The sequence below is a fragment of the Lissotriton vulgaris genome, chromosome 6 (genome assembly GCF_964263255.1).
Source record: "Lissotriton vulgaris chromosome 6, aLisVul1.2, whole genome shotgun sequence".
In the NCBI taxonomy this organism is placed as follows: domain Eukaryota; kingdom Metazoa; phylum Chordata; class Amphibia; order Caudata; family Salamandridae; genus Lissotriton; species Lissotriton vulgaris.
The window spans coordinates 1,253,030,032-1,253,044,826 of record NC_141694.1 but is presented as its reverse complement, the minus strand read 5'-3'; the positions used below and the strand labels follow the sequence as shown (position 1 = coordinate 1,253,044,826).

The following is a 14,795-nucleotide window of genomic DNA, read 5'->3' as shown; positions in this document are numbered from 1 at the left end:
GTGATCAATTCTCTAAAAAAGGATGATTCATACTTGCAGTGCCCTGGATGGATTAACCACGAGGGATCATGCACATTTTCTGACTGGTAGCCGCACCACACACCCACCTATGTATAAGTAAAACAAATGTAAACTCAAATACTGCATATCAGGCGGTAAACCCCCACCCCGCCCTCCCCCATTGTGGCAGTAGCTACTGTGAAACTATCATATACCATGAACCTAGGCACTACATCAACAATCAGTACATCCGAATCAGCCAGTACGCAGGAAACCAACAAGCCATGCAAGCGAGACACATGCAGTTGGCATAAACTGTGCTGGTAAAAGTTAATCCAATAGCTGCGACCACCGCAGACTCTTGGATTAGTGGGGGCACCAGTTGTAAAAACCCCTGGGTGAACCATTTCATGAACCTACGCGTTACAAAGCGTGTCAAAGCAGTTGTGGAGAAAGAAAATTGCATGAGGTAGCAAAGTTGAGGTGGTGAAATACCACCAAGTGTGAAACTGATTTAACAGACAGGAACAAACCATCTTCAGAGGTCCATACAACATGAGAATTGGAACCCAGCTACCCAACTACAGAACAGTGGCATTATTCCAGATATTATACCAGTTGGAAAAAAATCTGATTCCTTTAAAATTGATGGCGCTGCAACAGAGCGAGCCCTCGTTGGACCTGATGAAAGAGTGTTATGACAACAGATCTAACATGTGAACAGATCCATGCAGTTGACTTTGCCGGCACCGAGGAGGAGATGGTGAGTTAACCACGCCAAGTATTTATGCTCAAGAGATCAGTAGAGACAATCATCATGTGTGGGGCACATATTCGCAGCAATGCTTGGTGGAAAAGGCAAGCCACACAAGGTTCATATGATGTCGGGGAATACTGAAGTGTTTTCACACAACCTAAAGACTGGGACATCAGACATATATACATTTTTGAAGGGATAAGTGGAGATGCACAGTACCTGAAATCTTAATGGCCTGCAAGAATATCACACGCATGTGCAGATCGTCATGGTTCTGGCTTATGTCCACATTGTCAGAACTCTGTTAAAGTGTACACTGGCATGCACGTGCAGCATTAGGCTGAGGCCAGTAATATGTGCACCTTTCAAGTCCAGCCTGGAATCTGTTAGTACAGGACGGTGTGTAGTCTGAATGTATCAATCATGCAACAACAATGGCAGGGGCGTAATGTAGGTTCCTGCAGTGCAGAGGGTCACCAAACTTTATTGGGGGGCTTTTAAACCCAGAGCCAATTAAGATCTGTGCAATAATATGGGAGTTTCAGGAGTCCTTTATCACATTCTGCATAGGGGCCCTATCATTTTGCGATACGCCACTAATATTAGGATCACCTTTGACTGCTAGCCATAGTTTTTAGGTCTCACCTAGGCAGCACATGTGCTGTCTCTTTGAGACATGTATCTAGAATATAGGCTTCAAGAACTGCCCTCTTTTCCATTGGTTCCTCTTACTGACCTTTGTAAATACCGGCTTTTGATTGGATTGGTCAATACTCTTAGCAGTACCTCCTCTTGTGACCTCCCACGAGGACTGCCCCGTTTACTCGTGCTCTTACTCTTTATTTCTTTTACACTGCCTTGTGAGTATTCTTTTTTTTTTTTTTTTTTTTGGTTGACATTTCGCTTTTGAGCTAACCCACACATGGCATTTGCATTTCCTACTAATAAGTCACCTTCCGAGGGCACCTGTTCTGTACACTTCCCCCCTCCCGCTTTGGGTTACAAGCACACCCTGCATTCGCATTTCTTTGTTTCCTGCTCATCAGACACGTTCCTCGGGTACCTGTACCATGTACCTCCCCCTCCCGCTTGTTTTCTCTTGTTCCTGCACCGTTTGTTCACCCAATCCTGTAACTGTACATGTTCAATCATTGTTTAATTATATTTGTTATTCGTTTTAATGTATTTGTTACCATCAACATGTTTTTTGTATAGCCAACGCCGAGACTTGAACCTGGTCCCCAGGCCCAAATTCGGCAGCTTTGTTTGTTACGCCACATCGCTAATTTGGAAAGCAAACTACTTTTGTTAGGCCCAAGAATGTTAAGTTATTCATCTCAATCACGTAATGTTGAACTGATGCAGAGACTCGAACCAGGTTCCCCACTTCCAAAGTCGGCAGTTCTAGAATGGACCCTCGCCCTCCCAATAAAGTCAACTTATGGGGAGTATTTATGGATTCTAGAGAATTCTGTGCTTTCTAACGTAATTAGACAACACCCTAGTACGGGGCAGTTCTGAACAACAAGCGTAGGGGAGCATGCCACACCTTTATTTAGCTACTTTCGTGTGTGATGGACATCTTGGAAAGGTAGTGTTTACGTTAAGCTGTGGCGACTGTAATTAGTAAGCCCTTTAAAACAAGGTAGACATTTTGGATAGTTTCAGAAAACATCAGGATGCAAAGTGGACATTATTTGTACGTTTGCAAAAAGTACTACGTTTTCACACTTGGCAAATATAAAACAACTTTTGAAAACGGTATTGCAAACCATCAGCAGTGAGAAACGTGTATTTATATGTGAACTTGTTGACAGAACATGGGCTTTCTGGTTTAATTTGAGAAAAAATTTAAAAATCAGGAAAAGCGTACAGTGCTGGGGGTTTGCGTTGCTTTTCTCCTCTTGTTTTTATGTTGAGTTCCCCAGCTCCAAGTCATCAGCGTGGGTCATTACACCATATCCTCACCCCATTATTACGTCATCTTGCCTTTACGTTAAAGGAGTTAATGGTACAGGGGGGCTCTAAAGACACCTTTATTTACAAATAGTTCAGTAGACCAGCTCTTCCGATGGGTTAAAACTGATGCACAACTAGTTACAAGCAGGGGGCAGACCCATTCTCTAAACACATTCTAGCTATTCAGTAGAAGCAGCCATTGGCTTCAAAGGCTTGGCTGCAACATGTGGAGCTAATTACGAAGTGATCCATTTTTTATAATTTCTTTAAATATAAACACTGAAACCTATACTTTTATAGCAGATTAAAATATTTGGATCTATAACTATGGTTTTAAGAACGTCACCAAGCCACCTTCCTCAGTGTTGGTCAGTTCCTTTGTCTATTCTTGGCAGTTTCCCACCCAAGTTCTGATCACAGTGTTTGCCTATAATATCTATGTTTGAGTGGATCCTTCCTTTGTATATTTCTAATTTACTTATGGGCAGAGCACAAGGCATAACACTGATTAGTACATACTTAGAGTGTGCACTTGCACTAACCGCACCTGAGAGAGCCTTTGGCTGGATAAAGGTGCAAGAGAAGCTTGAGGTTTTTTGCATTTAAGTTGAGCTTTCAGAAGATTCTTATTGCACCTATTTGCAGACAGCAATGAGTGAATGGCCTTTTATTTTATCATCTGGAATTCCCTTTCCTAGTGACATGGGTCAGAAGCTTTACCCTACATAAATACCAGTAATAGGAACAATATAGTCATAAAATCTTATCACTGTTGGAAATAATGATAGTAACATTTCAACTACAATCCTCAAAACAGTCAAGTGCTAAAAAAGGGAGCTTTTGGGAAACAACGGACGTAACCATTTTATTCAGTCTAGGCGTGAGCTCTTTTAATGCATGTTTATTTTATGAAGCTCTTTAAAGTCTGTTGGAACACATCTGATGAATTTGAGGAAATACGCAAGTCTATGGAAGATGTCGAATTTTGCAAGTCCATGTTGGTGCACAGAAAACTAATGACCCATATTTGTTCCAACGGTATCCTCTCCCTTCCTACTGCACCTCTCATTGATTTTCTGCTGGCATGTACATTTGGAACACTTTGCTTCTATTAAAGGCTCAGTATCTAAATTGTGACCCGCTTTGAATATGAGTGTCCTCTACGTGCTCATTGCAGGTTGTTCTGATGCGCAGATGCCCTCCTTGCTATAGACCACCTCCCACTCAAGCTTTCGTGTAAACTATATGCTAAACGTATTAGGTGCAAGGCACTTTGATCACTGTGGCCATCCCTGCCCCTTCCCTGTTCTACCGATGGCGCCCGACGAATGACTTCTAACACTCCAGATGGTGAGAAGGAGCAATCCCCTGCACCTTGTTACCTATGGTCCATCACTGGGAATGCAGGCTCCACACCAAGAAATGTACCCTGGACCAAGCCATCAGCTAATGCCAGAAAACAAGATCTAGATAAGTAAAACATCCTGGTGTACGGTATAAGACAGATTAAATAAATGGTTGTGTTAAAATTGAAAGCAATCTTCTTGGATCATAGGCCTGGAAAGAAAACAACTTTTCAACTGGACTGCTCACTTTGTGAATCAGAGCAGTTTTAAGTTGAATTTGAATGCAGCACAAAGGATGTGACCAGGAACACTCCCCCCCCCCCCCCCCCAGTTAAAGAACAGCAGATGGTGCTGTTATTTGAGCCAACTCTCCCAATCTTATACACCGCCACTTTCTTTTCAAACACTCAAAGTCTTCTTGGCCTGCTAGCAGCTGATAGAAGCTCCATTGCTAGTAGGACACATTGTGGAACATTAAGATGTTGGTATGACTTCCTAAAAAATCAGGGTTTGAGTGTTTAAATTCCATCTTTTGGTCAAGTAGAAGATTACAAAGGAGTTAACCTTTAATTGACCTCGTTCATTAATGGCACAGCTTTGATGGCCACATGCAAACCATGCATTTGATGTCCATTGCATCTGGTGAGCACTGTGTGTCTACTGAACTAGTATTTCGTTTCTTGGAGGTTGATATTTGGTGCATAAAACACTTCTGTTGAAGCATTTTATGCGAACAATCTAAGTATCTTCCTTGCTGGTTTATTTTTAAATTGTTTTGTGATCCCTTTTTCTGGCCTTTTTGACACCCTGCTTAATTGGGCTGATAGCTAATGACTGAGTTAGCAACTATCCTGCATACAGTGCTTCAAATGTATGTTTCATCCTTTAGTTCTACCTGGCAAAAGTCTATCTTAACATTGAGCACATAGTGCTCGATTCCCCTTCCACGCTAGAGCTAATATTGTATGTGGTCCCTAAGCTCACTGACCTTAACACAATGCTCAAATAAGAAAATATAATACCAAGGGAATTAGTAATGCTTTAGTTGAGCATTGCCTGTAGATTACTGTTACTTAGCACTTTTTTTTTAAAAGATGATTCATGTGAAATGACAATTCTCTGGTCATTCATTTTACATGTAAATAGCTAACAACAGGACTCTTATTTTAATCCCAACAGGTGATGTGCCTAAGAACAGAAAAAACAAAGATAGAGATACAATAAAATGGATTGAAAAAGCACCAGATCAAAAAGTATCAAGTGAAAAATCTAAAGTGGACATATTGCAGAGTACCAATGAGGGAACGTTTCCTAGGAGTCAGCGGTGGTCAGAAATAAATCAGGAACTGGGAGGAGAAAAGATTACACCATGGGACAGTAGTTTCACCCATTCCACTGAAGTGGTTTTACTTCCTAAAATCCCCTTAATGCAAATGTCACAGAAGTATAGTAATTGTGACTGTAGGCTAAAGAATGCAAAGCTTTATTCATATCAACGAGGCAAACAATCAAAATGGAGAACATTCTCATGCACTGAATGTGACCAGAGCTTGAGCCAGAAGCGAAGCCTATCTTTAAATCAAAGAAAACACTTGGGAGAAAGACCATACCAGTGTACCAAATGTGAGAAAAGCTTCACTCGGAAATTCAATCTCACTGTGCACCAACGAACACATACAGGAGAAAGACCTTATCAGTGTACCCAGTGTGGTAAAAGCTTCAGCCGAAGGTTTACTCTTTGTGTGCACCAGAGGACACATGTTGTGGAGAGGTCATAAGAGTTTACTAGTTTAAAGTAAAACATTAGCGACCAGTCATCATTTCGTGGCATTTGAAATACTTGTCAAAAAGAATCCCAATTGGATACAGAAAAGAGGAAGTGTAACCCAGCCCGGCTAAGGCACTCAAAGTGCCCACTACCAGCCTCAAAACAACACTGAAATGCTAAACTTGTCTAAAAATCTAAATATGTATTTTGCGGTAATGACACCAAAGGTCAACCATGACTTAAATGAGACCAGTACTGATGCATCATGGCTGTTCTGTACGCTGCATGAAGGGACAGAAAATGATTCAAAAATAGGAGACACAACCAATTATAAACAAAATATAGAACACAAATGATACATCACTGATTGTTTTGGGTGCAAGAGGGATCACAAATAAAGTAATTCATGTCTTTCTGAATGCGTATTTCTAGCTCAGCAATTTAAAAAGTGATTTATTTTCATTAGATGCACCTAGGACCAAAGTTGGAAAGTAGTTAATGATGTGTAGTTGTACAAGCAGTTGTCTCATGAGTGTCAAGGCTTTGGTCACTGATTTCGAAACTAAAGTATGAAGGGCTACTATTCAGAAATTTTTAAACTCCAGAAATTGTATTGACTGTAATGAGACTTGATCATAAGCAATTCGGGTATGCCAACAGCCTATATGACACTTTATAATACATTATTACAGGTGCAACACATCAAGTGTGTGGGTTATGTGAGAGATTTGTTATGTTGAACATTAACCTAATGTTGCGTGGATTTAGGAATGAGATTAAAGACATTTCAAACCATGGGTCAAAAATATTTTTACATCTCAGTGATTGCCTGCACTGGTTACTCAACAATAAAAAAAAAACGAAATATGACAACAGCCACTTTGGCAATAAAAACAATGACATACCGAAGAAAGAAGTATGCAAACTGGCATCTGGATTGTTACAGATTACACAAAACCTTTATACTGCAGTTCTTTATAGAGAACACCATCCTAATATCCAAGGCACCATACACTAAATCTGTTTCAGGTGCACAATCATGCAGATGAAGTGATAGCAATGCTCCTTATTTGTCTATCAACTTTCTTTCCCCTACCTTCTTCATCTAGTAGTAAATCAAAACATAATATGAAGAAGGAGTCATGCCTTGGACGGTTCCTTTCCCCTTCCTTGGAGGAGACTGTATTTGGAATTTGAATCAGGTGTATGTTGACTCGAATCTTCCTCTCCTAAAACTCGCCGTTGCCTTCTGTTTGTGGTTGCTGGGTAGATGTTGTGTGCTTTGCTGTAATCACAAAATGTGAGACTGGACAGACCCAATGCCTACTTTTTTACTTAACATAGTCTCCTTTGTGGATTGTATATTCTTTTTATCTTTTTTATGCACTTGAGTCCGCAGATTGCTCTTTACGTGGATGCTTGTTTTACTTAAAAAATACAATGATGGTGGTAAGCTAAGTGTGTACTTCTCTGTGACTGAAAAGATACTGGACAGATTTACATGGGAGTGGGAGAAACCTTAAGTTAAATACAATCACTACTACTGTGCATATGTTAATGTTTGGCTTTATAATAAAGTGTTTTTTATTCAGAACCTTGAAGTATGTTTGTTCAATGTCTCTAGTCTTCCGCCCTTTCTGATCAGATTCCAGACTTCTGGAAGCAATAGGAGAGAACTCTTTGAATTATTGATATCCATACCATACCGATATTTCTTTATTTCGGTATTTCACCATAAAAGAACAGCCACAAGTATTTACAAGCAGATACAAATTTAAAAGAAATAAAAACAATTCATCAAAGATACTACAATATTAAATTAAGAAATGACAATAAGATCAGGCACAATTATATCCATGATCTTGCATCTTGAGGAAGTTTCTCCTGACCCACCACATGGAGCTTAAAAACGTGAAACTGCAAAGACTATATAAGAATCTGTGTTGTATTTTAAGATTCTAAATGCTTCCCTGCAATGTGTAGTGCCCAGGTTTTTGCTGGGCTGAAGCAGCCATCTAGGTCTTGCTGTTTGATAGCCAGGGCAAAAAAAGAAGACATGGACTTCGGTCTCATCATACGAATTGCATGCCGGGCACCCACTGGTACTTCCACCCGACCATTTGCCCGTGAAAGTGTGCAGAGGGAGGCAGCCATGGTTAAACTGCACATATAGTTTCCTTCCTAGTACCGGGCTGATATCATCAAGACATGCCTCCAGCCTGCAGGTGTCTTTTACTTCCAGGAAGAGTGAAGTAAGGGGGTGCCGTGTGGGGGTTCTTCATGAAGTTTTGCGGATAATCTGCCCAGTAGCTAGTGATCAGAGACTTTCGTGATATGGTCGAACAGGCTGGGTCAGGATTATCCCATAGTTGTTTTAGGCCTATTTCATAAAGGCTCTCCCTGACAAATAGAAGCCATGACAGTTTCCCTGAGCCAGGGAGTATCAGGATTTCTGAAAGCTCTAATCTGTACTCAGATAGTTCCGGTGTTGCCCAGAGGCGCCGCTAGAAGAGTAGTGGCCTGGAGGCAATTACCTCAGCAATGGATCTAACCCCTAGGTCCATACGCAATGGAACCAAGGGGGAACTTGTCGGCAGCCCAAGCAATTGTCTAAGGAAATTATTCTCTGTAATGGTTAAGGACCTGTGATTAGAGTGCCCCCAGAGTTCAACCCCATATAAGGCAGCGCTCCTTGCCTGGCTTTTATAGATCTCCATAACGGGGCTAAGTGGCTTGTGGAAAGTCTTTCTAAAAAACTTAGCCAGGCCGCCTGTAGTTTGTGTCAATTTGAGGTTGGATTTCTTAATCCGAGCCCCCCATGTCATATTTTCAGTAAGAGTTAGGCCCAAATAGTCATATACAGAGACCTGGTCCAAAGGAATTCCATTCATATGTGGGTTTGGGCGTGTAGATTTACTGGGGTTGAAGATCATAAATTTAGTTTTATTGATGTTAATCTCTAGTCCCCCACTACTACAAAACTTGCTAAACCCATCTAGAATTATTTGGATGCCCATCGGTGACTTGGAGAGGAGGAGGGTGTCGCCTGCAAACATCATAGCAGGGAAATGCTTTTGGGTGATTTTCGGAGCATCAGTGTCTTTACATGATCTCAGAGCATCTGTCAACCCGTTGATGTAAATGCAGAACAGGGTGGGGGCAAGCACACATCCCTCCCTTACACCCCTATTGACAGGGATGGGCTGTGTTAATTCCCCATTTTTCCCAAATCGGATTTGGGCATAATTTCCATTATGTAATCTGCTCAGTATATTTAAGAGGTAAGAGGGGAGTCCCAACTCACTTAAAACACTCCATAGTGCATCTCTAGGTACCATATCAAAAGCCCTCTTCAGATCAACAAAGATCAGAAACACGCTACCCCCTTCTAGTTCACCTGTTTTCCAATAGAGAAGTTGGAGCCTGAATATCTGGTCTATTGTTGACTTTTTATCCCTGAAACCAGCCTGCATGGGGGCAGAATTTTTTGTTCTTCGAGCCAGGTTTGCAACCGGTTCAAGAGGTTCCTGGCAAAGATTTTCTGCTAGACATCGATCAAACTGATCGGTTGATAATTAGCCGGTAACAAGGGTGATCCCTTCTTATACACTGGAATATTTAGCCGGTAACAAGACTCTGATCAAATGATGTAACCTATAGGATCACCACACAACTTTCAACACCAGTTTTTATCACAAAACCTTTAAGCCCATATGATATCAAAGGAGGCCGCACCACATATTGGACCATCATAACACCATAATGTGGTATGCTATACTATTTTACTCGGATTATGTCACACAAAGTAGTAATTTGAATGTGTATAACATCGAACTTGTAGGAAAAAATCAATAAAATCCCTTAATACACTGGCTGAAACATACTGAGATCAGTGTCCCAGATAGAGTACCAAAATTAACATGCATCATTTGATATATGTGACTAAAGGTTACAAATAGTGTTGTGCCATGTTAACTACGGCTAAGTAGAAGACAAGCTATAAAGTAACATGAATTGTTCCATGTAATTAAAAGTTATAATGGACATATATGTAACTGTAACACATCAGCTAACTGACAAAGAGGTACTCAGTTAGCCCATCCTTAATAATTAAACTGCAATGCTACAAATAAGCAAGGGCTTACACTTTAATCAGCACAAAATGTATTTATACTATACTTTGCCGATGTAGTACAAGCCAGCCATCAAAAATGATAGATGGTGCACTGCCCCTCGTACCAAGATCTAAACTGCTTCTGAGGAGTGTATCTTCCTGCATCATATTATCGGGAAACTACAAATCTATAAGGGCATGAGGATATTCGAACCGTCTCAACATGCACCAAACCATAATATGGCGCCCCATATAACTGTGCATATGCTGCAAGTACAAGCTTATACAGACTTATGTTATTTTCTTTAGCACATGTACACAAGGTGCACTAAGAACGCATGTTTAACTCCGACAGAACGTGGATGCAACGAAGTAAGAAAGCGGGGAACAATCCAGCGCAGAAGAGACTACATTTGCCACTAAAAAGCATGGGCTTGCAAGATGCTATAGAGGCATAATAAGTCACAGAAAAAGAGAATCATAACGACCTTGGATACATCCCACCAGAAAAGAAAAGACATGCTCAATTTATTAAAAAGCCAGGACTTCAGGCATTTATTAAAGTGGCAAAAGATGGCTTATTCTCTGAGGCTACATGATACAGTGGTCCATAGTTTATCGAGAACAATGGAGAAAGACAAGTCCTCAAAGGTCACTGACCTTTCATTAGGAACAATGAGTAGAAGAAGAATACTGGGGGATTCCAGCACATTCTAACCTTAGGAAAAACGCCAGGCAGAGCTCAGCTGCTCACCCAGAGGTTCTTTCCACCTCCATACACACCCCCTCAACAGACCTTGATCACGCCACCACCAGTTATCATTCCTGGTTAGATCAGGTTAGTAAACAACTAGCCCCAGAAAAAACCTCCTCAAACAGGAGAGCTTCTCTTTCACAGCCCTGGTTTTCGTACATGTTGAAACTATGTATACAGGCCTGTAGTAAGCAAGAACGTAATTGGAGGCACATTTATGACACTACAGAAAGAGAAAGTTTAAAATGAAAAATAAGGGAATACAAAGTTTTAATTTGTGGGGGAAAATCAGCCTACTGTATGCACAAAATTAAATTGAAGAAAAACTCGACCAAGGAGCTTTTTAGTATGGTCAAAAAACGATCAAACATTGTTGATCCCAAAAAGACAGAAAGTAGTCAAACTTTGTGTGACTCTTGCATCGTTTTTTGTCACAAAGGTGGAAGACCGCTATATTAGTTTTATGGCTAAGAATACATTGGCCATTTTACATCTGGTGCCTGCTGACCTGAAGGAGGAAACAGAATATTCAGCTGGACTTCAGAATGATAATTACTTGGTAATTCTTTCATCCTTTTCAATTCTGTCAGAGGAGCGAGTCTATGACCTTTTGTTATCAATAAAATCTGGTTCCCCGTTGGACCCCTGTCCTGCCATGATTGTCCAGTTGGCTCCTAATGTATTCACCCACCAACTGACGAATATTTTTTATGAAATGATCAGTCAGCGCTTCTTCCCAAAGATGTGGAAAATCCCATCGATCCTTCCTCTTCTCCAGAAACTGAATTTGCCTCCATTGGACCTAAATAGCTAACGGCTAATCTCTCGTCTTACCTTTCCAGCCAAGCTTGTTGAGAAGGTGCTGACTAAGGAACAGGTAATAGTCTTCAAGGAAAATCATCTGCTGGATCATTCACTATTCGGATTTAGAGGGGAACATAGTACGGAGTCAGCATTGATGGTGGGCTCTGTAAAACTGAGAGCCATCTTGATGCAGATCAAATGAGCCTTGAGCCTGCCGAATGTGTCAGCTACATTTGATAGGTCAAACATGTTATATTGGTTGACCAGCTTCATCCTCTTGGTATCAGGGGCTCTGTCCTAGCCATCTTAAAATCCCTTCTGCTTGAAAAAAAAACAATTTGTGGCCTTGGATAAATTTTAGTCTAGCAGTTTTTCATTACCTTCTGGAGTCCCACTGGGCTCATCATTGAGCCTACGCTTTGTAATCTATGTATCACCCCCCTGGTTTCGATAATCAAAAATGTAGGATTCTCCGTCATCCGCTATGCAAACAACACTCAGATAGTGGTTCCGTAACTGGCAATCTGGAAGACACTGCTAGCAGGTTTCATAGCTGTATGCTAGAAATCAGCAATTGGATGACCAACAACTGCTTAAAATAAAATTCCAGCAAAACTGAAGTGCACCTGCTGGCTAACAACATTTCCTTCTGGTCCCCTTCCTGGTGGCTACAGGAACAGGGAGCACCTCCTACACCTGTTTCTAAGGTAAAAAAAAAAACTTGGGAGTGTCTTTGATGATAAACTGTCATTTGACAAGAATATCCATCTGGTGACATCCTCGTCATGATATGTCCTTAAAATGTTAAGAGGAATTTTTCATTAATTCCAAAAGATATGCAGAAACTTATGGCTACTGCACTTGTGCACTCAAAATTACATCATTGTAATAGACTATATGTCAATTTACAACAAAGTTTAACAAACAAATTACCAGTGCTGCAAAAAGCTGCAGCCCGAATGTTACTTAGAATCCCAAAGTACCACTCTGGGTCATTGGTTGCCAATTCGCAAGCGCATTGTTATTAAAGCACTTTGTATTGTCTTCAAAGAGCTGAATGGTCGTTGGACAAAATATCTAAAATATAACTTCAGATGGTATTATCTACCTAGAACCTTGCAGTCCTCCTCAGCCTTCAATGTGATGGTACCCAAAGTTAAGAGAGCTCACTGGGAAGGCAATAGTTTTATTTATGGCACAGCTATAAGTTGGAATACTCTACCACTCTCTGAAGAAATGTACAGATCTCTGTGCCTCTAGGGAAAGATCTGGAAACATGGCTGTTTATGCAATCGTGTTTTCCTTATTTTGAGGACTTTTAACTCTGATATCCTTTTGCTTCTCTTTCTTTTTGCAGCTGGCAGCATCTAGACGCCCTTGGGAATTAGTGCGCTATCCCAAAAACTATTTTCATTTATTTAATTACTGTATGCAACGTATGTTTTCTACGTTACCATTGCGGTCAAGTGCTTCAATTTTGATATAAAGTAGTGCAAACCTTTTTTCTTCAAACCTGCTATTTATTATAAACCAGATTGTGATGATTTTGGTGCCTAAAGTTATATAGCGATATCTTATTTTTATAAATTGGTGTTGATGTCCTTAATAAGTCATGTGCATCATTTGCTGACTGTGTGTTGCGAATGTCTAATATTCCTCTCTGAAAAGCCTATTGCTGCTTGACCACACTATCCCTAAAAGAGCACCTTTGGATTGATAGAGCAAGCCCCTGGCAACTCGTAAGGGAATACCGCGACTCTTGGCACGTAATACCTCTTTTTGGTATACCACATAAAGAGCCGGCTCCCTACAGGAGCTAAACCCACGTTCAAGAGGGGGATTACAAAGGTAGTGTTGATTATATGCTGGTAGATGTTGGGGTTTGGCAAGAGATGGTTGATATGGAGGTCACTGTTCGCCAGGAAAGTGACAATTTCCCTCTCTCGCTCAAACTGAAGGGGTACCAAATAAAGGACGTGGCCTGCCCTGAGATAGCAACATCTACTGCAATAGCTCTGAATAATAATAAGCACAGTGTGAAATGGGTGGACATTTATGATACTGAGGACATCCAGGAAGAGATTTATGACATAGTCAGCGCAGCTTTGTCAGTACTTAATAATCAGGACTGTTTATCTTCCCAGACTTGGGGCGATCATAAAGATTTGTTTTATAGTTTGAAGGCATTCTTTGTGAAAGAGGTCAAAACCCTCAATTATCCTCCTAAAGCACACTAATGATTTGACCATCAATACAGAGTTGTAAAATCGAATTTGGTGAAAGCTCTAAAAAAGCAATATAAGGTATGACCTCACCAGACCCGGACTGAATCATGCCAAGGTTATCAAGTCTAGTAAGACCAAGTGGGAAGCTAAGATGTGGGAGGATCTCCTGGAAGCAGTGAAAATGATGGATATTAGATTGTTTTAGCACCTGGTGACACATAGGGAATGTCGGGACCATGTCGCCAGAAATTTCATATCTCTGCGGGGGAGTGAGTACAGCATTTTACAGCTCTTTATTCTGAGCCATAACTTGAGTATAGTAGCCCCCAGGGCTGAACTCTGTGAGGTCCTTGGTAAAACTGGGGTTCCCAATGGCATATTTAGTCTGATTCAGCAGTTATATACAGGGAATTTTGCTATGGTCAGATGGTTCCCGGGTGGATAAACAACTGGAGACCTCCCTATCAGATGAGGTGTCCACCAGGAATGTGTCTTAGAACCCGATTTATTTTTCTTAGCCATCAATCAATGTATTGCCTATCTTTTGGATTTCCAGAACTATTCCCTTAAAATGGCTGGGTCCAAAGTGCTGGGTCTGCACTTTGCAGATTATACTCCACAACTTTGCGGGATTTAAATAACCTCTTGGGGAAGTTTAGTTTATTCTACCAGAACCACAGCCTAGAAAAAACAACAGTAAAACGAAATTCATGATATTCAGCCATTTGAAGAAAATTACGGGGAATGTGGTTGTACAGGGTGTCAGTTTAGAGAGAAGCCCCAAATTCAATTATCTCGGTGTGAGACTCAACAACACCCATAAATAGTCAGCCACGATTGAAAAAAGTTTACTAATTCTTAAACACAGAGCTGGGTTTTTAATAAGGTTTGCCAGTAGAGCAGCTTCATCCCAAACCTCAGCACTAGAAATATGTAAGGCTCCAGCCTTAGGGGCAGCTCAATATGGGGGACTTGTGGGGCTATTGTAACCTCGATTCACCATTTAGATGTGAAAATTCCTACATTAAATCCTTAATGAGGATACCGAAAAGTGCCCCACTACTAACG

General features: G+C 40.9%; 1 protein-coding gene across 2 annotated transcripts in view; it reads left to right on the top strand.

Moving 5' to 3' along the window:
• The window catches only part of LOC147708712 (uncharacterized), a 260,521-nt gene that overhangs the window by 236,221 nt on the left and 9,505 nt on the right, over positions 1-14,795 (top strand). Inside the window, exon 10 of one of the 2 annotated variants that reach the window (XM_086927367.1) lies at positions 5,242-7,424. The exons of the other annotated variant lie outside the window; for it this stretch is intronic. Within the exon in view, the coding sequence (XP_086783493.1) occupies positions 5,242-5,840 (599 nt within the window). The 3' untranslated portion in view covers positions 5,841-7,424. Of the gene's footprint in view, positions 1-5,241; positions 7,425-14,795 lie in introns of those variants that run through there. 2 annotated transcript variants of the gene reach the window in all.